General features: G+C 36.1%; 1 protein-coding gene across 1 annotated transcript; it reads left to right on the top strand.

Moving 5' to 3' along the window:
* Positions 1–330: 330 nt before the first annotated feature.
* Positions 331–15,658, top strand: LOC126969154 (cytochrome P450 4V2-like; the record flags this gene model as incomplete). Its single annotated transcript, XM_050814477.1, has 7 exons — positions 331–529; positions 5,039–5,229; positions 6,450–6,507; positions 6,823–7,009; positions 11,952–12,103; positions 14,653–14,832; positions 15,444–15,658. Coding segments are annotated over 7 exons (1,182 nt in total), but the record flags the coding sequence as incomplete, so codon positions are not given.
* Positions 15,659–16,548: the final 890 nt, after the last annotated feature.

The following is a 16,548-nucleotide window of genomic DNA, read 5'->3' as shown; positions in this document are numbered from 1 at the left end:
GATTTGATTTGAATGTTATAAATACAAATTAATGTCCGCTGATTGTTTTTGTTCTTGAAGCCGAAAAATTAACACAAAACGTTGTCATCAGGATTAGATAAAATGTATTATTCCAAAATAATATGTACACAAAGAGAAATAACCTAGCGTACACCTTTCCTAAGGACCGGCAACGCTCCTGTGATTCCTCTGGTGTTGCAAGAGAACGTGGGCGGCGGTGATCACTTAACATCTGGTGGCTTGTTTATCCTCCTCAAATTAAAGTCGAAACGTGGTCAGCTTCATCATGTAGTGGTCTAATTATTTACTTCTTATTATCTTTATTAGTAATTTGTATTTTCAGTATCTGTCTGGAAAGATCATCGAAAGCTCTTAAACCCAACGTTCAATCAACAAATCCTACACAGTTTTTTAGACAACTTTAATGTTCAAAGCAGACAGCTCATAATCGATTTAGAAGAAACTGTCGGAAATGGACCATTTGACCACAGACTGTATCTAGAAAAAAATGCATTAAGGACTATATGTGGTAAGTAACAACTATTATCTGATCTGACTACTTTATAAATATCACAAAGTACAGTTAAGTAAGATCCCGTGTTCATATTTATAAATGACAAAGTAAAGTTCACGACTAGTGCCGCAGCTCGGTATCAGCTCGAACCATTTGACCGTGTGCAACACACAACTTGTGTATCAACCGACCAGATTATAGGTCAAGATCGTCGGAATAGGTTGGATGAGGGCAGCCCAGGACTGATAGTCGTGGAGATCTTTGGGGGAGGCCTGTGTCCAGCAGTGGGCGTCTGCGATGATGAACGCAGAACTGCTCGAATTGTTAAGGATCCAGTGCTCTGTGAACGGCTTGACCACCTGGCATTCCGTAGACACGTCGCTTCATTGTGTGTCCTCTATCTATTACGGGGAGTGTTCCGATATATATAGAGATATATTTAGTATAATAGGTTAATGCCGCCAAATTTCACCTTCGTACGACACGTCACAAATTACAATATTATCCCCAACATTTGGATGCATTGCGATCCTCCACACTGCGGTTTTCAAGAAGCTTTCTTTCACGTACTGCCAAGTTGTGTAATGAGTTTCCTCTTGCAGTATTCCCAGGACTATACGACTTGGGTATCTACCTTAAAAAAAATCGCGCACACCTTAAGCACTCACCCAAGTACCTATATGTTTATAAAGCATGCTGCTAGAAAAATATAAAAGAATTATTAAAAACGTTTATGTGTTGAAGGTTACTACAACGTAAATACCTTATTAATGATACCATATCTTGGAATGGAGCGACCGCCCTGAAGCGATTTAATTGACAATTTTTTATAAGAAAGCTAAGCCGCTAAGTTTCTTGTCCCCGATTCTTCTTAAGTTTGTGGTGTTAAAATTTTTTGAATGAATGGTAGTTTTTGATGTTAAATATCAAAAAAAAAACAAATTCAAAATCACTTTATTCACTTATGAATGTCAAAAAAATATATATTTCTTATTGAATCTACCGCTACTTCGTAAAGGGTTGAGCTAATGAGAAGAAGTAGCAAGAACCTCATTGCCACTCTTTCATATCAAGATTTAAATTTACATCGATATACAAATCATTTCAATTACAATATAATATGTAAAATGATGCAACAAACACACTCAAACGTCAAATAGTCAATGACTTACAAGAGTAAGCCAAAAAAGTAAATGTAAATTAATACAAAAGTTATTGATTAAAGTAGAGGCATCATCCACATACACCATAAGTAAAAAAAGAAATGGTTTAAAATTCAATTTTAAAAGGAAAACATTTGAAATCGAAAATTTTAATTTCATAGAGCTTTTCTGCGTTGGTTTTACTTATTATTTTCTACACCAATTACCACCTGATAATTACCACCAATTACAACCTATTCTCCACACCAAATGAAGGCTTGGATCTACTCTTATTTTATTCATTTCATGTGCATCATATTTATCTGACTTTTTAGCAAGTTTTCGGATGTTGTTGGAGCCACTTCTGAAAGTAAATAAAAGAATGTTTGGTTATTTTTAGTATGAAGCGTGAGAGAATATCGTGAAATACATGCTGTGAACAAATATATTATATTATTATGGTTACAACACAGTTATAGTTATGGTTATGTTAATTTTGACCATCATTTCTGGCATAATTATGTACCTACGCACAAAACTAACACGAATTATGTATTCAATTTGATGAAAAAATGTAATCAATATTAAGGTATTTTAAACAGCCGGCTGATTCTTGTTTTAATGGTATTCAAATACAAGATTTATTGTTATTCTATTCCAATCAAATGCCATAAAACATGAGACTAAAGCTAACATGTATCATTTAGGAAAACTTTGTAGCTTAAGCACGTGGTCAGATTTGGTCCGGCCTAACTATCGGCGGTCCGGTACCATATTCGATGTTATGTCGGATTGTCCATCGCACAATATTTTTATTATTACCCTCCGGACCGTACCGTACGTTCGATGGTCCGGCCGTATCAAATCCGACCATGTGCGAAGGCCTTTAGATTGTTACTATATTGTACTATCAGATACGAATTTTTTCATGTTCAATTCAGAATTTATGGTGTATGTGGATGATGCAGCTACTGTACTCAGTAACTTTTGTATTAATTTACATTTACTTTTTTGACTTACTCGCGTAAGACATTGACTATTTGACGTTTGAGTGTGTTTGTTGCACCATTTTACATTTTACATATCATATTGTAATTGAATTGATCTGTAAATCTTGACATAAAAGAGTGGCAATGAGTTTCTTGCTACTTCTTCTCATTAGCTCAACCCTTTACGAAGTAGCGGTAGATTCAATAAGAAAAATATATATATATATTTTTTTGACATTCATAAGTGTCATTTCCGTGACCTACGTGAATAAACTGATTTTGAATTTGATTTTGAAAAAGATATATAGTCAGTTTGACTCTAGGAACATTATACCTTTTCTGCTCCGCTGCCATTTAACAGCCCATAAAAATATTTTCCGAAGAGCGGCTTAATCTTACTCCTGCCGCCAAATTACACCATGACACGATACAAATAAGAATGTCACCCCCACCATTAGGTTGTCTGGCGTTCCTCTACTGTGATTCCTCTGGGTTGCAAGAGGATATGGGCAGCGGTGATCACTTAAACATCAGATTATCAATAAGCTCGTTTGTCCTCCTCTTTCATTAAAAAAAATAAAGGAACTATAACATCCAAGAGCAATTGTAGTTTGTCTGCTTCTCGTGAATGATTTAATCTTATTTAAAAGAATTGGCGAAGTAGGCAATATATTTACGTGATGATTTTTTTTAAGAATATAAGGGACGAGACGAGTAGGACGTTCACCTGATGGTAATTGATATGCCCTGCCCATTACAATGCAGTGCCGCTCAGGATTCTTGAAACCCCCAAAAATTCTGAGCGGCACTACAACTGCGCTCGTCACCTTGAGGCAAGATGTTAAGGCTCATTTGCCCAGTAATTTCACTAGCTACGGCGCCCTTCCGACCGAAACACAGTAATGCTTACACATTCCTGCTTCACGGCAGAAATAGGCGCCGTTGTGGTACCCATAATCTAGCCGGCATCCTGTGCAAAGGAGCCTCCCACTGATAAGGTGCTGGGAAAGATTTTTTAGTTTATGGCGTGTGGCCGATGGTGGAATTCTCCTCACTACCATTTTGATATAATATAATACTAACTGACCCGGCAAACGTTGTTTTGCCACATAAATTATTATTTTTAGTGTTCGTGATAAGCTTCGTGTTTAAATATAAACAATGTCTAAGGCTAGGTGTATGGTCAGTCGTAGGTGACACAGCACATCACAGTACAGATGAGCAGGGCAGGGCAAGCGAGGCTATCTTACCCCAAAGTAGGCATATCCTGTACTATGGGTAACGACAAGACAACAATATATTTAATACAATATACTTACATAAACATGCATAAATACAAATAAACACCCATGATTCGGAAACAAAAATTCATATTCATCGTATAAATGATTGCACCTACACTAGGTAGGGTCACTAACCACTGGGCGATAGGGGTCGTCGAAAAACGTTTAATTTCACGGCAATTATTATCCATTATAACTCTTTGAATGTCTTCGTATACTAGTCTGGAGGATTACTATCATACAAACAAGGCTCATAATGCACTTATTTAATTAAATGATATGTAATTGAAATAAAATTAAGAATTATCTGAAAAAACAGATGTCCAAGCTTAATTAGCGGTAAAATAACATTCACGCATCGCGCAGAAAATATTGTTTAACGCCTTAGCAACCGAAAGACATATATTTGTAATAGAACTTTTTTTAAAACAATTAGTTTAGAATTCTACACGTCATATTTAACTTTTTGTAAAAACACTGGTTATGTCTACCATTCGGAAAAGTCGTGTTATTAAGTCTTTTGTTAGGCGATGTTTTTCAACATAATCTCAGAAATTGTTCAAAACAGTACCTACAGTAAACATGAACTATGATTAACTATGATTATAATAGTGAGCTAAAAATAAGGTAATTAATGGTCTTACATTTATATTCCTCAGGTTAGTAATGTTATTTAGACAAAGTAATCTGAAACGATATGTCATGTTTCAATGCGGTTTTGAAGACGTTTTACGCCAGAATTATATGCCTTGAATACAATGTATAAATAGCCCAACAACCGGTTTCAGCTGAGTTATGTGGTTTTGGAAGCATCCTATAGGAACTAAGGAATACTTCGTAACAAGGGATACTCATGCGTACCTAATACGCTTAGTAAACGACATAATCTTCAAATCATGTTCTTTACAGAAAAATTGATAATATTCTTTGGTTTATTAACCAGACTTATACAATTATCCTTTGTAGTAATTTATATAATGATAAAAAAAATACAAAAGGCACAATATTATCACTTACAATGGACGTGTGCGCTGCAACATACCGATTTCTTCGAACGAATCATTCGATCATCATCATCAACGATTTTCATTCCCATAATTGTTTTTTCAGCAACGGCACTTGATGCGGACATTAGCAATGAATACAGCGACGAGTGTCTGAAATCATTTCAAGAAATATTAAACATTATAATAGAAAGATTTCTCAACTTCCACTACTTCTTCGACTGTTTTTATAACAGAAGTGGCTTAAGGAAGCAGGAACAGCAATTTATTGGAAATACCCATGTATTTGCGGAATCGGTAAGCTGTTGAAGTTTTTCCGTTACAGTAACTCAAATGGTTTGTTTTTTATGGAAAAGGAGAACAAAAGAGCGTACAGGTTGCCTGGTTTTGATGTTACCCATGTCGTATCGTCCCGGAAAAACCGCACAAGGAAGCTCATTCCACAGTTTTAGTAGAACGTGGAAGAAAAGAAAAAGAAAAGAAAAGAAAAGTAAAAAGAAAAGAAAAAGAAAAGAAAAGCGCGTACACCTTCCTTAAAGGCCGGCAACGCTCTTCTGATTCCTCTGGTGTTGCAGGAGAGTGTGGGCGGCGGTGATCATTTAACACCAGGTGACCCGTACGCTCGTTTGTCCTCCTATTCCATAAAAAGAAACGTGGAAGAAAGCTCCTTGAAAACTGCTTTGTGAAGACCCGCCACACAACCTATGTTGGGGATGATATTCTTATTTGTGGCGTTTCGTGCGAAGGTCGAACAAAACAGCTCTACGGAACACTATCTGTGATAAATGCGGTAGAAGACATACAATCAAGCGTCGACTCTACGCAACGCCAAGTGATCCAGACGTTCACAAAGCACTGGGTCCCCGACAATTCAAGCTGTTCTGTGTTACACGCGGTCAAATGGATCGAGCTGATACAGAGGTACGCCAGGCCAGAGATGACAGCAATACTCCATGTGTGGCAGGACCACTGCTTTTTGCTTTATTAATGGCGCCCAACTTGGCGCAAAATTGGCGATCGCCATCGAGATTTTGAGACCCAGTATTCCGATACTACGCGAGGCTTTAAGGGAAGTGTTGTAGAAAAGCGGTGATATGATGTGTGGTGGTCCTCCGCAGGGCGGTTTTCAAGGAGTTTTCTTCCACGTCCAACAAAGCTGTGGAATGGACTTCCTTGTGCGGTGTTTCCGGGATGATACCTTCAAAAAAGTGCTTAAACCTTTATTAAAGGCCGGCAACGCTCCTGTGATTCCTCTGGTATTGCAAGAGAATATGGGCGGCGCGGGCGGTGATCACTTAACATCAGGTGACCTTATTATTATTATAATTAATATAATATATTGACTAGTCCATGAATATTCTCAATAAATTTGTACAACTTAAACGAAAACTGTAGACTTTGTTATGACAGCAAATGAGTATAAGCTCGAGTCAAATAATACAATTTACATCAGCGCTCTTTATATAGGAGTAATATATTTTTATTATTATGTAGATATAATGATATTATCTTTTCAGATTCTTCAGAAGAAAAGAACAGAAATAGGAAATATGTCCGTTGAAGATGGTTTAACTGGTATTTATTGTTTTATTATTGTTTCACTGCTTCTGTAATTAGCGTAGAAAACAGCTGGCAAAAATAAGTTCTATTAGCTATTATTATTTTTTTTTATTAACGCGAGTGTTACACATTTATGAAACACTTTTAAATTATATTAGCTATTGTTTAACTCACTTACTTAAGGACAACGCATATATGTTGTGATCTCTTTCTATGGATGGCATTATTATTTATTTGCCACATCCAGGTATACTTCATTATATATATATTATTATTTCAAACAAAATTCCTTTTTAGTATCAATCCCATAAACTTTAACATTTTTTCCAGATGCCAAATTTAAACCATTTATATATCAACTATTACAACAAGAGCATGTAACTTTAACAGAACGCCAGGTGAAAGACGAAATAAACGTTATGATTCTTGCTGGGTTTGAAACGAGTGCAACCATCCTTCTATATACTTTAATATTAGTTGGAACTTACCCTCACATACAACAAAAAATTTTTGAAGAGTAAGTATTGTATTCTATCAAAAAAATTATACATTTATTTTTAACATTTTCATGGCTTAATTCTTTCATGGATTTGATATTTCAAAGAGATCCCTAGATAGATAAGATATATGGGATTGGGCAGGATGATGTAGCTAATTATAAATGTGGAAATTAGTTTTTTTGTTGGTTTGTTTGTTACGCTTTGACAACTTAACGACGCCAACGCATCATCAGGAACTCGTTATAATGATAATTTAAAATAGTCACAATGAGGTTCTTGCGCTTCTTCGCATTAAAGCTCTAATGTTATAATAGATATATTGATTTGAGTTGTATAAGTGTAGTTTTTGAACTGAATGAATATTCGATTTGATTTAGTCCACCTGCTTACTTAAGGCGAGGTTTTCCCAACACTTTAGGTAAAAATCGCTCGAACGTAAGATTCGATAGGTACGCATGGACACGGGCGTCGGGCATGGCTGAGAACGAACCGAGCGATGCGGGTCAACGACCGCCGACCCGGAAGGACCAAGTAATATTTTTTAAAACTTACAGTTGCGCTAGAGTACGGAATTACTGTGATATTTTTTATGCATTTTTGAAGTAAACTTTTTTATCTACGTATGAGAGAAATGTTATATTACGCGCAAAATTATGATTTCAACATTATGGATATCGTATACGACATTCTCGAGGCTGCAGAGAACGAATTTGGGATCATATTTGAAATCCAGGATGGCCGCCACGCAAAATTATTTTTTCAACAATATGGGTATCGTATCCGAGGTTCTCGTGGGTGCAGAGAACGAATTTGGGATCATTTCTTAAATCCAAGATGGCCGCCGCGCAAAATTATGATTTCAACATTATGGGTATCGTATCCGAGGTTCTCGATGGTGCAGACAACGATTCTGGGATCATTTTAGAAATCCACGTTGGCCGCCACGCAATTTATGATAACAACATTATGTGTATCGTAACCGAGTTTCTCGATAGTGCAGAGAACAAATTTGGGATATTTTTTTAAATCCAAGATGGCTGCCGCGCAATTTTATGATATATAGATAGATATTTTACCGTGAACGAATTTGGGATCATTTTTAATATCCAAGATAGCCGCCGCACAAAATTATGATTTCAGCAATATGGATATCGTGTTTGAGGTTCTCGGGATACAGAAAACGATTTTGGGATCATTTTTGAAATCCAAGATGGCCGCCGCGCAAAATTATGATTTCAACAATATGGGTATCGTATCCGAGGTTCTCGAGGGTGCCGAGAACGAATTTGGGATCAGTTTTGATATCCAAGGAGGCCGCCGCACAAAATTATGATTTCAGCAATATGGATATCGTGTTCGAAGTTCTCGGGATACAGAAAACGATTTTGGGGTCATTTTTTAAATCCAAGATGGCCGCCGCGCAAAATTATTATTTCAACAATATGGGTATCGTATGAGAGGTTCTCGAGGGTGCCGAGAACGAATTTTGGATTATTTTTGAAATCCAAGATGGCCGCCGCACAAAATTATGATTTCAGCAATATGGATATCGTGTCCGAGGTTCTCGAGGGTTCAGAAAACTATTTTGGGATCTTTTTTGAAATCCGAGATGGCCGCCACTCAAAATTGTGATTCGAGAACCTCGGATTCGATATCCATATTGTTAAAATAATAATTTTGTGCGGCGGCCATCTTGGATTTCAAACATGATCCCAAATTCGTTCTCAGCACCCTCGAAAACCTTGGATACGATATCCATATTGATGAAATCATAATTTTGTACGGCGGCCATCTTGGATTTATCTAACTTCCCTAATATACATACAAAAATCCCGCGTGGCATAATATTCAAAATAATATTACGTACATTTTATTTTATTACTTTCCGACTTCCATTTACCTATATATTTTAACAAATATGCTGTCGCATCATCGTCTTTTTTTACTATGATTCCTGATTTGTACTTGTTTGCTAAAATCTTACGTAATGCGAGCCCGAGAGAAACGAACACAGTACCGTCCTTAACAGTGGTCACGGGCGTACTCACAGATACTACACTATATACTGCTGGCAGGAGCGAGCATACAACCAAGGCGTCGCGTTTGGTTTATTACGAAAAAAATTAATATAAAATAATTCACAAAGCGAATTGATAAAACCCACGATGAATATTTATAAATACTAATAAACTATCGAGTAAAATAAGTTTTGTGTTTATAGCCATCATAGTTTTATGATAATATAAAACAATTCATATAAAAAAGCCTATTTTACCAAAAATAAATCTATTGAGATTTTTTTTTCGTTATCGTGGTTTCGAAACTGCAATAATTTAGATAAAGAAATGAAGGTAAACATGTCAAAAAATTGGAACCGTAGTATTAGTAGAACTATTTTAAGTAGATTTTCAAAAATGTTACTTTTTAGGACTATAGCGCCTTAAGCGTGTTTTAAATCTATCATTGTTATAACTGTATATCAATAGTCTAAAATCTAGACTTATATTTAACCTCGCATGAGTATTGACATATTTTCACCATCGTGATCCTGGTAAGAATCATTAATGCCCAATGTGTACAAAATCTTCTCAAAAATATTGCTCGAACGTATAGCTGGAATACTTGACGACAATCAACCCAAGGAACAAGCAGGTTCTAGAAGTGATTTTTCCACAATAGATCATATTCACACTATTAAACAAGTGATAGAGAAGTGCAATGAATATGGAATGTCATACTACTTGGCATTCATTGATTACAATAAGGCATTTGACTAACTAAATCATAGGAAAATATGGGAAGCTTTAAGTGCACGAGGAGTTAACACCAAATGTATACGTTTAATTAGTAACATATACCTAAATATGACAGCAAAAGTAAGAACAGAAAGTACTGGTGAATATTTTCAAGTAAATCGAGGTGTCAAACAGGGAGACCCTCTCTCACCCAAACTATTTTCTGCAGTTTTAGAACTTATATTCAGAAATTTGTATTGGAATAATTATGGTATTAACATTAATGGTGTACTGCTTAATCATCTGAGGTTTGCTGATGATTTAATAATTATTTGTGATAATTCAAAAAGTCTACAAGAAATGACAGAAAAACTCATATACGAAAGTGAAAAAGTGGGGTTATCACTGAACTTTTATAATACAAAAGTAATGACTAACCAAAATAAAATTCCAATCAAAGCTTTTGACCCAATTACTATTGATTATGTAGATTAATACACATAGCCTCGGACAACAATTAATATCCAGAACAGAAATAATAACGAAGGTAGTATATAATAGAATAAACATAGCGTGGAAGAAATACTGGAACTTAAAAGACATTATGAAGGATCCGAGAATACCAATTAAAGCAAAATTTATGTTTATGCATTTTACCCAGCTTGGACTACGGCTGTCAAACATGGAGCCTAACCAATAAATATTAAGGCACCTGAAACTTGTCAGCATAGCATGGAGAGAAATATGCTCAATATAAAAATATAGGACAGAACACGACTTCAATCCATACGTGAACAAACAAAAATAGCTGATGTTAAATATTATATTAAAAACCTCAAATGGAGATGGACAGGCCACATGATCAGGAACAAAAAGGACAAATGGTCGAAAAACATCACAGAATGGTATCCTAGACAACATAAAAGGAAAAAAGGCAGACCACGTATTAGAGTGGAAGATGACATAAAAAAGCTCCCGCTCACTATGGAAAAAATTGTGGGAGGTCTATGCCGAAAGTCAAGACATCCAATAATTACCGGTGTAATTAGTAATTACCTGCAAATGGAAAAAAATATAAGTAGAATTTAAATATAGGTTAGCATAGACTAGTTAGGTAATGAATCATTGTACATAATTATGGATTGTTAAAGGTTTTTATTATTATTATATTGAAAATTTTCTTATGTCATCGGACCTTGATAAAGCCGCAGTTTAAATTTAATGCTACATTTTGAAGGTATTAAGGCGAAGCAAATCAAAAACGTATAAAAATGCAAAAGATGTTATTACAAGTTGAAATACGAATACGAAAATCCGTGCTGATTTTTTACATAATTTGAAAAAAAAAAAAAACAATCAATTAATTCTAAGCTCAAAAGGTTTTTTTTTAGTATACATTATATTTGGACTGTTAACAAAAACGGATTTCCAAATAGTCTTTTGAAGATTTTACCTAAACAAGATAGAGCATTAATTGCTATTTTTTTATTCTCAATATCAAATATTGATAATAACGCCAACATATCAACGCCATCTCTATTATAGTTCAAAATCACTGGAAAAATTTAAGAGACTACAAATTTGAATTTGACATCTGAAAGGAATTATGCAAGTGTTTCAATGATTAACCAGATGGCGTTAATTTGAAATTTTCGTACATCGAAATTCAATATTTTTTTTTGTTGTGATTGCATAATATACTGTAGACACATATATAGAAGAACTTTATAAGCAAATCCTTATATTTGATATTTAAAATACATTTTAACTTGGAATACGATGCATAATATATTTGATGATGAATCTGTTAAGCCTATTTGTTGATTACAATGACGTTCTTAAGCTATTGTAAAATGTAATCAATGATAATTGAAAAGATTGTCCGTTTCTTGTAAATTTTTTCTCACGACCTCTACTTTTTCCGTACATATGGTAGAGTCAGTAGTTTATATGAAATATTTATAAAGACATTTTAAATGCGTCTATAGTTAGAGCTTTTTGAATATAGTTTATTTGATTTTTGCAGCTGTAAACACTCAAACTTATTAATATGATTTGTAGGCCGTTGCACAGTTCGTTCGTCTGAGAAGTTTTTTCTAACAAAATAATGATAATAGGTCCAAAACTTTACTTAAATTATACTCTACCACATTGAGCTCAAATAAAGTATTATACTTCATTTATCGTATAAATATGATACTAGTATCATTTACCCATATTTCAGGATTGAAGAAGTATTTGGTGACATCGATAGAGATGTTTCAAAAGAAGATCTGGCTAAGTTAAAGTATATAGAAGCTGTGCTCAAAGAAACTACACGGTATTGTCCAGTTGGACCGATTACCGGTCGGAAACTGTTAAGTGATGTACAACTGAGTAAGTACAGAACATTTTATGAATAATGCCTAATTACGAGTATTTCTCGAGTGTTAATTCGGCTTAGATTTTTCTTTCACCAATCTGAAGTGTTTCGCCTCTAGAAGAGGCATCTTCAGGAGATGTCAACTCACCGAAATATGAAAGGAAACTCTATAAGTGTATAGAATTTAGCATTAGTATACAGAATTTTAAAAAATCTCTCACATCCTGCTCATAAGTTATTAAATCTCTTTTTTCTACAGGTCAAGAATCGAATAGATAAAAAATAACTGAAGTAAACTGAAATGTAAGAGAAACATTTAATGTAAATCTATATTATAATATAAAAGTCAATGTATATACTGTGTACTTATGTTAATCTAATAATGGAGAACCGCTGGCCAAATTAAAATGAAACTTAATACAATAAATGGCGATATGTCCATTTCGACAAACATTGTTAGTGCCGGATAGGTGGCGCTGGTGGCAGTGATTATTATCTTTTTTTTTGTTTTTTTTTTTTCGAGAGGAGTAAATTACATTTACGTATTGAAGACCCCGAAACGGGGCCCCTATGTCGGGCTCGGGTGTAAACACCCCCTACCGACTAAAAACCTCCTCTGTGCTGATAGCCCTGAAGGCTTTTATAGCGAAGCCGGGCGGGGGCCTTGGAAGCCGAAAATGTAGCTCACAGGCGCGGGGCGTCTCGGAAGGAGACTCGAACCTCGGACCGCCTGCTCACTAGGCTGGATGGAGAGAAGATCACTAACGATCTAATATATCTGGTAGTCCAGTGGACTCTAGGTTTGAAGCGACTCGCCGGCGAGTGCGGTGATATATGTATGTAAGTATGTGTAAGTGTATGTAAGTGTGTGACTATTTGTGTGTAGTGTTATTGTAGGTGTGTGATTTGTGATGTGAGTGTGAGTGGTGTTAAACGATTACAGGACGAGGACTATCTCGTCGGGCTTTTATTAAAGTGTTTGAATCGTATTATATTAGGTTGTGGCCGCTGGAAATAGTCAAAGTGACGAGTGGCAGCGGTTTGATGTACACGGCCGCGCCAACGTCTTCGAGGGCGGTGTGGTTGGTTTGGTGTCGGTATTGGTGATGGTGTTGGTGTCGCGTTCGCGATCGTAATATAGTCGTCCGGGTCGACTAGTACGTGTCGAGGTCGCCTCTGTTTGTTCCGACTGTGGTCTAGAGGAGTGTAAGCATATGCCTCCCTCACCAAGATATTAGGGTGCTCGGCCACCTTATCAAAGTAGCGTCGCGATATCTCCTTGAAATGTTGAGCGATGGTCGGCAACTCAAGATCGCGATGGAGATCTACGTTACGAACGAACCACGGCGCTCCGGTGGCCGTGCGCGTGAATCTATTCTGAACCACTTGCAAACGCCGCAAGTGGCTCGGCGGCGCGTGGGCAAACACGATGCTTGCGTACGACATAATGGGACGTACGATGGTTTTGTACAATGTCACCTTGTGTCTGAGCGGTAGTTTGCTTCGCTTGCACACAAGTGGATACAGGCGGCTAAGGACAAACCGGGCTCTATTACAAACCGTGCTGATATGTTTTGCGAAGTTCATGTTACTGTTAAACGTAACACCTAAATATTTATAATGTTGGGCCCACGGAATAGGGGTCCCATATAATTTAACAATATTTTAAAAGGCCAAAGATTTTATTTTATTAGTATTAGCAAAGAGTACCGCTGCACTCTTTGAGGGATTGACTTCAATCCGCCATTTTCTGAACCAGTCTCCTAGTTCATTAACGGCGGCCTGAAGCACTCTTATATGAGTCGCGAGGCGCCCCCGAGTGGCGCCATAATAAAGAGCCGCGTCGTCCGCATATTGTGCAATTTGCACTTTATGAGGCTTCGGGAGGTCACTAGTGAAGAGTGAGAAGAGGGTCGGGGACAGAACTGAGCCCTGAGGCACTCCCGACCTGATGGGTCAGGGCGTGGATAACGTGCCTTCTACTCGATAGTGGAAGCTTCGATCAGTAAGGTAGGCTCGTATGATGCGCACGAGCCTGTCTGGCATACCCAGTTCATACAGCTTAAAGATTAAGCCGTTATGCCATAACTTGTCGAAAGCTTTCGCGACATCGAGAAATACGGCTGCTGTAAAGGTACGGTATTGGATTCGTTTTGAAGATTTTATCTAAACAAGATCGAGCATTAATTGGTGTTTGTTCTTTCTTTCGATATAAGTGATGATAAAAATTACATATCAACGCCATCTCTAGTATAGTTCAAAATCAGTGGAAACATTTAAGACACTACAAATTTGAATTTGACATCTGAAAGAAATTATGGAAGTGTTTCAATGATTAACCAGATGGCGTTAATTTGAAATTTTCGTACATCGAAGTTCAAGAAAAAAAATTTGTTGTAATTGCATTTAATGTAGACACACTTATAAAGAAAAACTCAAAAAGCAAAGCCTTTTTTATGTTATTAGATTAATTTCAAAGATATTTAATAAAAACATCAAAGGTACATAATGTATAATATTTATGTTATAAAACAAATACTTATTTTTTTTCTTTATATTTCAGAAAATACTGTGTTGAAGAAAGGATTCAACTGTATGGTAATGTTGTACGGGGCTATGAGGCATCCAATATGGGGACCAGACGCTGATCAATATATCCCAGAAAGATGGTTGGATCCTGATCGTCTACCAAAGAATCCACATGCTTATATGGCGTTTGGATATGGAAAAAGAAATTGTATAGGTGAATGAAAATACGCTATTTTTTATATTTATCAATTTAATGAACGAACACGTATGGGCCTCACTACTTAGTAGGTAATCGCCTACAGTTATAACAGTAATCGAAGCTCGTAGGTCTTCTTTAATTGAAGATGAAGTATAAACTTGTAATTTAGCCTCCACGAATATTAAATTGTTTATGAGGAAAAGTGATCGGTTGAGGAAGACGTTTCTTGCCCAAAACAATACATAGCCGCTCAGAATTCTTAATTAAACCTGAAATTCCGTGCAGCATCGGATGTAAGGCCAGGACTCCATAAGGAGTAGCTGATTTTTCAAAAGACGATGAACTTCGCTATTCACACAACTCGTCTCAGATATTAGACCTGTGCCTTGTAAGCTGGCGGAGTGGAAACGAAAAGAGAAAGAGAGAGTTATGCATAGAAAGAATTCCTAAGATATGATTATATTATTGAAGTGAACTTTAATACAACCAACGCTGATACGAAATAATAATTATTTCCCTTATACAAACGACTAAATAGGAAAATTTTCTTAGAAAAAGCAAGTCATTATAGATATTGAACCTCATTTTTGGAATATTTGTGATAAATGTGATCTTTATATTTTCAGGTAAGACATACGCAATCGTATCAATGAAAGTAGTCATGGTGCACATATTCAGACACTATAAAGTTACCGGCGATTTCTCGAAAGTTCAACTTAAGTTTATGGGTCTACTAAAACCACATTCGGGTCACCATATCAATATTGAGTATCGTAATAAACAAGTTACAAGTTATTGGTTTTTTATTATTTTCAAGCCGAGTTCGAGTGTATTGTGTTAGAATGCAATGTGAGTAAGTAATTCAAATTATTATTTTTAATTACGACCTAATTAATTCAAATTCTATTTCACCAATACGCTACCAGCTTTTATATCATCCTGATCCTATACGTTATTTTAAGGACGAGCATCCTGGTCACCACCATTATACTTACCACAGTTACCATTTACACTTAAGTGAGTGATCACCGCAACCTATTCCTCGTGTAACACCAGAGGAATCACAAGATCGTAGCCGACCTTATAAAGCGTCGAATAAACTAAACAAATGAATTAGAAAATCGAAAACATATTGTTAAGTGGCGGGTGCGGATCAAACTGGAGGCTCCATGGTGAAAGTCAACGGTTCGTCCATTCTAAAAACCAAGAATTAAACTTTTTTCAGCAGTAAGGTCTTTGCAGGCCTATATGGCAGAAGTTCTTCTAATAAAAGATGTCATGAGACGAGCAAGACTGGTGGAAAGCGATTTGCCCTGCCCATTACGATGTAGTGCCGATGAGGTTTAATGAATGAACTCGAAATTTTGAACGGCATCACAATTTTATTGCTCTCGCTTATAGAAAGACTACCTGAGCTGGCACACGTTGTTTTACCATACAAATTATTTTTAGTGATCGGTCGTTTTCTCCGACTTATTTTTTAAATCGGATCACCGTGTAAAAGTCTTTTCATTTTTTGTGTTAATAATTATAATTTAGCCTCACACTCACTGAAAGTGTGTGTGTTTATATTGGTTATAGACTTTTCAAAATTAGTACTGGCTCTATAGGTCATCCGCTAGAAATTTGTGATGATGATGATAGAAGTTATTTTATTTTTTGTCAATATGTTAATATTTTTGTTTCAACCTTTTTATTCTGCTTTTCGGAAGACAATTAATGAAATTGGAG

The sequence above is a fragment of the Leptidea sinapis genome, chromosome 17 (genome assembly GCF_905404315.1).
Source record: "Leptidea sinapis chromosome 17, ilLepSina1.1, whole genome shotgun sequence".
Lineage (NCBI taxonomy): Eukaryota > Metazoa > Arthropoda > Insecta > Lepidoptera > Pieridae > Leptidea > Leptidea sinapis.
The sequence above is the reverse complement of the archived record's forward strand: the minus strand, read 5'-3'. Positions and strand labels throughout refer to the sequence as shown.